Here is an 11,219-nt window from a genome sequence, read left to right on the forward strand (position 1 = left end):
TTCTCTTTAAATACCAACCTGCAGCATCAATAGTTTTAAAAGCTTTAACCCAATGATTGGTTCTCATAGTAGTCAACGATTGTATTTCCAGCAACTGGACAGAGTTCTTCCAGTACTAAACATTAAGCTTTCCCATAACTTCCCATTGGTCAATTACATCTCAAGACTCATAAAAAGAAAGAACTATATGTTAATCAGGTAAATTCTATTTGCAATTTAGACTTACACAAGGACATTATTCTAGTAAAAAAGCAAAGACTATTTTCCACCATGCTAATTTTTTGCCTTCACAGATTCTCAGAATAAGATTTAAATGATAATTTTTAACCCTTTAAAGGAATCTCAGTTCAAGTACAACCAGAGAAACTGCACTGGTATCAGAACATAACTATTTTATTACAAAACTTTAACATTATTTACAAAATGAAAAAATAATCGAATGACTATTGCAGGCCAAAGTTAAAGGCTTCTCATCCGTGATTGGAGGAAAATTAAGCAACATTTTCATGCACTCACACACCAGATCATTTGTCAGATATGCAAACTCTTAAAATTTATGTTAGTAAAACCTCAACGTAGTCACAATACTTGTATGTTTATTAGAAGATGGCAGAAAAAAAAAAATCCATGGTTCTGTACAGTGTTTAATATTTAACACAGTTTGTTCGTTTCTTTTAATTTTTTTGGCTTTCATGAATACTCATTGCATCGAACATTTTGCAAGTAAGAATTATAATAGTACCTCTATCACCTTGCTGAATTCATCACCACAAGAAAAACACAAATAATTAGTTTAATGCTTTTGCAGTAAACTGAATAGTTGTAACTCCAAAGTTATATTAAACTGAAGCCTTCATTGTGATCAATAGCTTGAATCAGTTTAGAGCGTAGAGTTTCTTTGTCTGTATATTTTGGAAGATCCAGAAGATTAAAACAGGTATGGGAAACTGGGAGATATTCCTCACCACCTCCTGTTGACTGGATGACTAGTATTAGACTCTTCATACCAAGAATAGGAATGCGATCACTACCTGTCAAAAATACTGCCAAGAAAAGAATCACTGAGTGAAAGAACTACTTTTATCGACAATAAAAGTTTTAAATAACAATGTGGAGTATCAAGTTACTTAAACAATCACTTATAGCAAAGCTTTACAGTAACATTTGCTCTAAAGTGGAAGCCTATCCCCATAATTTGTGGAAGCATGATTCTGAGATACATCCAAACAGTATTTTTTCTTTAAAAGTGTAATCTTAACATCAGCACACAGAAAGGCTTAATATATGTGTGATACATGAATGACTACAGAAAGGCTTAATATATGTGTGATACATGAATGACTACTATCCTTGATAAAAACACTTTGGGAGCCCCTCTTTTTTGAAAAGAGTAACCATTTAGAACTATTTATTTAAAAAAACATGCAGTTTTGATTATGATTCCTTTCCTATTTGTCTTGTCATTTTTAAACAAATTCATACTTGGCAGCCAAAATTAATGACCTGTCATCCTATGATATGCAAAACAGACACACATTAATAGGCATTAAGTTCAGGAACAGGAAAGTTCTATTTTCTACACCAACTACCAAAGTTTTCATTCTGAAGCAAAGAAAAAAAATTGAAGATGTAAAGTTATACTGCAGAGATCTTGTTAAAATCTAAAGAATGTGGATAAAAAAAATTACTCTGAAAATTAAAAACAGGACCTTGAATAATACAGAAAAACCCACCAAAGTGAATCAGTTAGTCTAAGTTCAAAAGTTCAATAATTAGACTCCATTCTCATAAAACAAATACTTACACAAAAATTGTTTTTTCTTTTCCAATGGTAATTCATGAAATACTTCCCAGAACATTTTTATTGTAGGATGTTCTGCCCAATATTCTCCTTTGTATTCTGTATTCTAAAAACAACATAACCTTCTATTAATATTAAGGGATATCAGTTTTATCTTCAATCTGACAACTAGCTTCCTTAGCACAGAAAGTGAACACTATCCAAGAGTTTGAAACTCATGTAATTCAGTTAATTATTACTTCCTGGATATTCTGTAACTTGGAACTATTAGTTCCAGAGAAAAAGAAAGAAAATATGAATCTGCAGAACCATCTCCCCTGCTCCCAATTCAAAGAACATGATGTGATAGTAATATCATTTTCCAAAGTTAAGTATATAAAGGATAAACCAAAATTACTAAAAGGCTAATGGACTATTAAAGTTTAACATGGAATTAATTATCTCTGATAATCATGAAATTTTCTTTCCCTTTATCGATGAACACAAGTCATATGAATTATTTTGTATTATTCCATCTTCTCTTTAAAACATTAATGGTTCTAAGAGCAACACTAACAATTTTCTGTGTTAGTTTCCAAAAGGCCCTCAAAGACCTCTGCTTCCTGCTATTCATGGCCATGTTATGTCCCCTCCCACACTGAATAGGCTTGACCTCATCAGGATAGTGCAGATGTGAGAATACATGACTTCTGAGACTGGATCATAAAAATTTGTGTGGCTTTAACTTTTTGGTCACTCACTCCCAGGGGGAGCATTTCATGGAGACATTCAAACAACCCTATGGAGAGGTCCTCATGCTGAGATCCTGAGGCCTTTGGTCCACAGCCATGTGAGTGAGCCATCTTGGAAGGGGAATCCTATCCTTCAGCCATCTTCAGATGACTAAAAGCACCAGCTGGCATTTCAACTGCAACCTCATGAAAGATCTCCAAGTCTAAAATCACTGGACTAAACCACTTCTGAATTCCTGGCCCACAGGAACCATGTGAGACAACCAATGTTCATCTTTAAGCCTCTATGTTTCGGTGTAACTTGCAACAAAACAGCAAACATGTTTCCCAAACACTCCTTTCTTTGTTCATCGGATTAAATTCTACTTGTCCTTTAGGTTCAGATTAAATGTCACCTAATTCATTCATTGGCTCATTAGACACATGTAAACGAGTTTCAGGCAAAGTCTGGAGTCCTGGGGAAACTGCACTGAACCTGGTAGATATTACCATCAAGTGAGAGGCTTTCCCTGTTTGTGCAGGTTTTGCCTTATATATCATTCACTAAACTCTCTTTATATTCATCACAGTTCAATTATTTAACGTCCAGCCTCCTTGCCAGAGAACAAAGACCACGTCTCAAGCTTATTTACTGCTGTCTTTCTAATCTTTTGCATAGTATTAGGCATCTAGTACAGAGAAGGCGATGGCACCCCACTCCAGTACTCTTGCCTGGAAAATCCCAAGGACAGAGGAGCCTGTGGGCTGCAGTCCATGGGGTCGCTAAGAGTCGGACACAACTGAGCGACTTCACTTTCTCTTTCATGAATTGGAGAAGAAAATGGCAACCCACTCCAGTGTTCTTGCCTGGAGACTCACAGGGATGGGGAAGCCTGGTGGGCTACCGTCGCACAGAGTCGGACACGACTGAAGTGACTTAGCAGCAGGCATCCAGTAGAGGCTCAGTAAAGATTTATTTTTAGGTTCTTGAATTTGGAACTCTATTTGTAGCCATGATTATATCAATGACTGAACTCGAGAAATCCACAACGTATATGTTAATTTACAAAGAGATTTGGAGATAATGGCTTGAATTCTAGCAATCAGCTTAAGTATTAACCTGTTTGAATTGAAGACTGAGTATGTTAGTGGGGAAATGAAAGGTGGTTGGCTAGTTTTTTTCTTTTTTCCTTTTTTTAAGCCACAAGATGGTACTGGGGAAATGTGCACAGTCGTGATGAAGAACATCTGAAGTCACAAATCATAATTAGTGAAATTATAATGAATCAGATCAGTGGAAGAAACTAAGTATACTAAGTACACTAAAATATACCTTTAAAAAATGTCCTCTTGCTGAATGAATACTTTTATCAGTTATAACTTCAGACAAGGTTTTAAGTATTTGCTGAATGCCCTTCTAGGGTCTGGGAACACAGCAGTGAACAAATAGACAAAAATCCTGACAGCAGTGAACTAAGAGACAAAAATCCTGCCGTTATAGTGCTGACAGTGAGTGGGGGTAAGGGGAGCAGACAGTAAAGACAATTAAGTAAAATTTTATTTAGTCACATTTAGAGAAGAAAGAAGGAAAATAGGGGGTATGTATGTGTACATATGCAATTTTTAGTGGGTTAGCCAATGAAGATCTCTAAAAAGATATAAAGACATAAAGGAAATGAGACAAGACACATTTGAAATTATCAAGGTGAAAAGAATTCTAGGCACAGAAAACAAAAAGGCCACAGGGCTAAAGTGTTTCTGGAGGGTTCTAGGCCCAGCTAAGAAGCCAGTAGGGCTGAAGCAGAGTGAGAGAGGAGGAATGAAAGATGAGGCAAGAAGGATAAATCTTGTAGGATCTGAGGGGTAATGATTCTTAAAGTCATCTTTCTTCTGTTTAGCAAATTAATTTACCTCCTGAAAGAAATCTTCAATCTCCTTCCTGGAGGATTCAAGCCTGGCTGCCAGTTTCTGAGTGCCAGCCTCAGTTCTACATGCTTTCCCAGATTCTAGAGCCTCTCTCCAGGGTTCTATTTTGCCAGGCAGGAAAGGGGATATGAGAGGGCTAGTAATTCCTTAAATTAGTTTTGAAGCAACTGTATTGCTTTCAGTCCAACCCGGTAGCCCTGGTAACATGACGTGCTAATTTCTGTGACTTGCACAAATTCTACAATGTGACAGGCTGCCTCTTGACGAATCTCGTCCTCTGGAGGCTCAGAATTCAATTTTCTTTGTTCTAAGTCACTCATCCACCTATTTTCCATCTTCCAAAGCTGTACTTTCTCGTGCTCACTGTGTTTTGGGGGAGGGGTTAGTCCTATGCTTAGTCCTTTACTGTAATTCTAATGAGATTTGGGAGGGAGCAGAGAAAAATGTTTATTCCACTATGCTTAATCAGAAGTCCTATTTTTTTTGTGTAATTAAAATTTTTTTTCCTTAAATTGTTACACAGTAAAATTGACATTTATGTGCGTACAGTTCTACAAGTTTTAAACCACGTATACAGATAAACCACCACTAGAGCCAGGACAGTCAACAATTCTGTCACCCTAAAGAACTCTCATGTTGCCCCTCTGCAGTCACACTCCCTCCTCATCCCTAGCCCCTGTCCAACACAGTGCTTGGCTTAATCATACGGTATATAATTCTCTGAGACTGACTTCTTTCACTCAGGTGTTGAACGTATCAATAGTGCATTCAGTTTTAATGCACAATAGCAATGGCACCCCACTCCAGTACTCTTGCCTGGAAAATCCCATGGACGGAGGAGCCTGGTGGGCTGCAGTCCATGGGTACGCTAGGAGTCGGACACGACAGAGCGACTTCACTTTCACTTTTCACTTTCATGCATTGAAGGAAATGGCAACCCACTCCAGTGTTCTTGCCTGGAGAATCCCAGGGACGGGGGAGCCTGGTGAGCTGCCGTCTACAGGGTCACACAGAGTCCGACACGACTGAAGTGACTTAGCAGCAGCATTATTTTAAAAAACTTGTAGTCAAATACACATAACATGACATGAATACCATCAATACCAGAGATATAACCATCAACAAGTTATGTTTTCCTTTTGCTTTTCCATCTAAACAATATCATAGATTTGTTTTCCCCTACCTTTTCCAATTCCTTCCAATCATAATTTGTGTTTCCAATAACCATTGCTTGTAGTTCATTAGGCTGAAAGAGCTGAAGGACTTTTCCTCCACAGACCTTATGAAAGCCCGCATGAAAAGCATCAAATAAGGAAGCCACTGATTTATTGAATATGTAATCCACATAAGCATCAACAAACTCTTGTCTAGAAATGAAAAAGCATACATGCACAAAATATAAAAAAAAATTTACAGATAATATGTATTACAGTCTTACTAAACCTCTGAGTGTTACTGTACTTTTTGCAATTTACGTACAAAACCGAGAAAGTATGAGTAGGATTCAAAAGACAAAATCTTTATGAAGAAGTCTATTATTCTTTCTATATAAAAATCTGGTACATCTAGGAGGCATGTAGACAACCTCTCATTCACAGCCATTCTTAGCTTACTTCTAAGTGAAAGATGTCCTAATGGGAAGAATATTGATGCAAATGGCTATCAAAAATATTTTTAAATAATTCACAAATTATTGAGAATTTATATGTATCACTCTAATACGTCCCTAAAAAGTATAATGCTAAAATAAGGAATTTTTAATAAAGAGAGAGAACTTTGGGATTAAGACTGTTTCACAGATTGTACAGTCTGCTTTTCCTTGGGTTTCAAAGGAATCTGATGAACCAATTTATTTAAAAAATTAAAAACCCAAGAGGGGCATTAAGTATTCTTTCAGGATAACCATTAAAAACTACAAGTGAAGTTTCTGCTCAAGTGTATGTGTACATACATATAAATACACATACAGATGAACACTGCTGATGCTTTTCTCCCTGTTATGATACAAAAGGAAACAGTCATGAAAAAAGAAAACCCTTTACTCAGTAATTAGAACTAGTTTTATTCCCACTTGTTCTTCTGGCCACAAACACTTTATGCAGCTACCTGGTTAAGCTGATAATCAGAATGTGTGCTAGAGGATTTCAATATTTTACACTCTTGTGATCCAAATTAAAAAGGATGCTTCTATAAATGGGAATACTGGTAAATTTAGTCATCTACAGATAACCACTTCAGCAAATTTTAGAATAATTCCAAACTCACTTTACAAAGAGGAAAAAAGGTTAAAGGGGGCCATTATAAAATAAAATAGGTGGCCCTAAGGAAAAATCAATAGCATATGCTTATCAGCATAAGGTTCTTCTAAGAAGAAACAGGTAATTTCATAAGGCATAATTTTATAACTCAACTATTAGAAAGTCAAATTTATACTGCTAACAGTTAAGTCTCCTAAGTACAAAAGACTAAATTGTTTTATGTGCTAACATTTTTGCATTCCACACTTTCATTATGCAACTCGGACTGGTGGTAAAAAGATCAAAATTCTTTAAATTACTTCTAAACTAAATAATCTATGTGAAATAATATTTGTTAGAAACTTAAAGAATTAGTGCAACAATAGGAACTTGAAAAGCTGAAAAAATATCTTTCTATACCATAGTCAAAGCTTTTCAAAACGAGTAGTTTTTTTTTAAAGTAGAAAGACCTAAAATATTTCCACATTATTTTAAAAACAGCTTTGTTTTTACCAAAGAAATAACATACATTTTAAAATGTCAAATGTATAGTCCTAACAGCCAACATTTACTGAGCACATACACGTGCTAGGTACTATTCTAAGCATTTTTAAATTATCGCCTCATTTAATCCTCAAAATAACCCCATGAAGTAGGTATAATATATCATCTCACCTTACAGAAAAAGAGACTTGAGGCATGGAGACACCAACTTATTAACCTAAAGTTACACAGCTTCTAAGTAACAGAATCAGGATTATAATCACCTGGATCAAGTCTCTGGCAATTTGAAGAAAACTATTTGTTAACTCTGTCGTTCCTTCTGGTATCTACCTTCAAACTTCAACAGAGTTCTGTTATTCCTTGATCTACAATTATTAATATTATCTGGTGAACTGAATACTGAATATTGGTTCAATATTCATTGTTAACATTTTTATGACTATAAATACTAAGTTAAGGAGTGTTCTACAATTACTTTTCTGAAGAATTTTTGTGTCCCTCAGGTTGCTACCTCATCCCCAACTTCAACAGAAACGTCAATCTCCTTTAGATTCACTCAAATATACTAGGTTGCATTTTTTTCCTGAAGACATTCCTCCTGGAATCCTCCATCTTCCTTATCTAAGGCAGATTGATTGTTATTTCTAAATCTTGTACATATCACTGTTTCTCTTTGCCTCTCATCTTTTTTTTTGATCCCTTTTTCCTCATTCTTGGTTCAATTCCTTGTTTTGGTAGGACATATCCTCTAGTAACTTCTTGAGAAAATTGCATTGGAAGTAAATTCTCTGAGACTCTGCATGTATAAAAACATTTTTATATACTTGTATGTATGGATATGAGAGTTGGACTATCAAAAATGCTGAGTGCCAAAGAATTGATGCATTTGAACTGTGGTGTTGGAGAAGACTCTCTTGAGACTCCCTTCGACTGCAAAGAGATCCAACCAGTCCATCCTAAAGGAAATCAGTCCTGAATGTTTACTGGAAGGACTGATGTTGAAGCTGAAACTCCAATACTTTGGCCAACTGATGCGAAGAGCTGACTCATTTGAAAAGACCCTGATGCTGGAAAAGATTGAAGGCAGGAGAAGGGGACAACAGAGGATGAGATGGCCGGATGGCATCACTGACTCAATGGACATGAGTTTGAATAAACTCCGGGGGTTGGTGATGGACAGGGAAGCCTGGCGTGCTGCAGTCCATGGAGTTGCAAAGAGTCGGATACGACTGCACAACTGAACGGAACTGAACCACATACTTGATAGTTTCAATATAGAACTCTATGTTTAAAATAATTTTCTCCCAGAATGTTGATCTCCTAACTTCAGTGTTAATCTTTATGAATCTGATATTATTTTGATTCTTAATTCTTTGTGTATGGTCTGCTATTCCCCGCCGCCCCCCCAAAGGTTTCAGGGTTCGTTTCTTTTCAGGTTGTGAAATTTCATGTAATTTTGCCTTGTATTATGTTTTATATTTCCGCTTCCATGCTGTCATTCTTAAAAGGCATGTCATTCAGTTCTGGAAATTCTGCAGGGTACCATTTGACAAATTTCATTCATTCCATTTCTTCCAATGAAGTTTTTCCAGTTTTTAATATTATCCTCATGGATGCTACTCTTACCAGTTTGAGCATACTGATTTCAATTTTTATTGACGTTTCTTCATCCTACACTGTTTCTGTTTCTGTTACCGTTTTGGTCTTTTCTGAAATGTCTACCGTTCTTTCATTATTCATTTACATTTAAAAGTTAGGCAGTTTTCCCAGAGAAGAATCTTCCAATACACAGTGTCAAGGAGGAGAGAGCTGTAGACTTTCACTTAATCTTCATGTTTCATTTCAGTGCTTTGCCTAACTGTCCTCAAATCCACAGTTCCTTTAGTCTGATCAGTCAAGCTCCAGTCTGCCCAGCTGGAGAGGGAAAGTTCCTAGGCCACACGTGCTCTATGGGAAATGGGTCTCTAACTGCTTCTTATAACAGCCAATCACTCTGTTTCCAGTTTCCCCTTAAAATCCATACACTTTTTAACCTATTTTTTTATTCTCCATGCCTGAACTATTGTGCTGCAATATGAACTGTCCGCCTTCATGGCTCCTAGTCCATCTTGTGCTGCAGCTTCTTCTGTCTGGCTGAAGTTTGGTACCATTGGTTTCTAGCTTCCGAAAATGTGTCTGTTGTCGTCTCCTCTTTCTTCCCTTTGTTCTTGTTGGTAATGATCTTTTTGTCCCTTTATTCATGTCTTAACAGGAGCAAAAGGAAGATTGATTACGTCCTCACCATTCAAAGAGTAAATTTATCTGAGTAAAAACTTAAGACTGTGACATATTTCTAAATACAGAAGAAAATGCCTACTGAATCTTATTACTACCACTGATGCTGCTATAAGTCACTTACCGATTTTGTTTGTTAACAGCTGTGTCTGCACCATTTAGAACCAGTTCTTTCACTTCTGTTGCACCAAAGTTTTCAACTGTGATCTATTAATTTAAATTTTTAAAAAAAGTCAATGTCAGACTCAAAACTTATTATTTTAATAACCTATTATAATCTACCTTTCTCTCATTAAATATAAGAAATAATAAGTTTGAAGTAAAATTCTGGTAGCATAAGCTTATTTGTGAATTCTGCATGAAGCCACAGCTAGAAATTTTCATCTTCTCTAGCAGTTTGAAATCCTACGTTGACTAATTACAAATTAACAAGCTTTTGGTTAACAGGAAATTGAGTAATTATCCCACGTAAAACTTCAGAAGGGTCACTACAGGAGTAAAATATTAGGAAGGATGTTTTCCTTGGACAAGTGATAGACTCCAAGTCAGAATGCATTCAACTTTAGAATAGCTATGCATTCTTCCCGCATGACAGCTGCCACTCTGGTATTCCTTCTTGCTGCATTTTAACTACAGGTGGTTCTTCCAGTTTGCCATTAATTTGGTTTATAAAGAGTCATTTATTTTGAAATTTCTTATTTCCCTTACTAGTGTGCTCATTTTCCTATATATGTTTTCATTCCCACCTCTGCATCTTTTCTCTTCCTATTCCCTTTTTTTGGGAATATTCCTCTCTTCTATTAACATTTTTTTAGTACCTGTTTATAAAACACTATACTAGGAATGGGATGATAAAAGATGAATAAATCCCTGCTCTGGAATTTGCTACCCAATAAAGAAGGATAAATGTGATATGTAAACAACTCATTATTATAGTAAAATAAATGCTATAATAGAGACATGAACAAAATACTATCAGACCATGGAAGAAAGCAAGCTTACTTCTAAACAGAGAAAGTATAAAAAACCTTGAGGAAGAAATGTCATTTGAAAAGCATCTAAAAGGATGAATAAGGCTCTGAAAGATTAGGAGAGGACAGAATTTCTGACTAAGGACAGGGATTGAACAAAAGGATAGACAGACCAAATATCAAAAAAATGCATGCCCCTAAAAAACAGGGAAGGTGTGGCATATAAAAGAATACTGTGAGACATGACAAAACTTAGTATGAATGGGAGGATACAATGGAAGTTAGAAAGCCAGATTACAAACGATCTGAAGCCCATTCTAAAGCTATTACTCCATAAGTAGCAAAGAGCCGCTGAGTATGTCTGGGAAGAACTGACAGTGGGAAGCAATATTTGAATTAGCATAGATCTTACTAAATAGTCACCCACTTGATGACTGATAAAGCTTAGAATTCAATGCTTCAGTCAATTGAGATGATCAGTAAAGATCCAAAGAAAACTGATAGGGTTATTAAGTGCACCAACTGAAAAGGAGAACTAAAATTTCACAGTAAATATGAATTCAAGGAGGACTTTTTCTTGGAAAAAGTTAAACATTACTAAAAGAAATTAACCTATTTCCCTTTAAACCTATCAAATTTTCTTGTAACTGCACTATGTGACAATTCTTAAAATGACCAAAGAATGGACAAACATTTTTGAGGAGGCACATAATTTTTTTGGCAAACTGTGTGATACAAGAATATGGTATCTTTTGTCAGCTTTGACTGTAAAAACACAAAGAGGACAGTTTGAGGG

At 35.9% G+C, this 11,219-nt stretch overlaps 1 protein-coding gene across 3 annotated transcripts in view; it reads right to left on the reverse strand.

Moving 5' to 3' along the window:
- Nucleotides 1-372: 372 nt before the first annotated feature.
- Nucleotides 373-11,219, reverse strand: part of HERC4 (HECT and RLD domain containing E3 ubiquitin protein ligase 4) — a 127,980-nt gene continuing 117,133 nt past the window's right edge. For all 3 annotated transcript variants that reach the window (XM_010852154.1, XM_010852153.1, XM_010852155.1), the window contains 4 exons: nucleotides 9,577-9,659; nucleotides 5,621-5,804; nucleotides 1,805-1,907; nucleotides 373-1,043 (listed from right to left, as the gene is read on the reverse strand). In XM_010852154.1, coding sequence (XP_010850456.1) covers nucleotides 835-1,043; nucleotides 1,805-1,907; nucleotides 5,621-5,804; nucleotides 9,577-9,659 — 579 coding nt within the window. In that variant the 3' untranslated portion in view covers nucleotides 373-834. The remainder of the gene's footprint in view (nucleotides 1,044-1,804; nucleotides 1,908-5,620; nucleotides 5,805-9,576; nucleotides 9,660-11,219) is intronic.

The sequence above is a fragment of the Bison bison genome, unplaced genomic scaffold, assembly GCF_000754665.1.
Source record: "Bison bison bison isolate TAMUID 2011002044 unplaced genomic scaffold, Bison_UMD1.0 scf7180017864309, whole genome shotgun sequence".
In the NCBI taxonomy this organism is placed as follows: domain Eukaryota; kingdom Metazoa; phylum Chordata; class Mammalia; order Artiodactyla; family Bovidae; genus Bison; species Bison bison.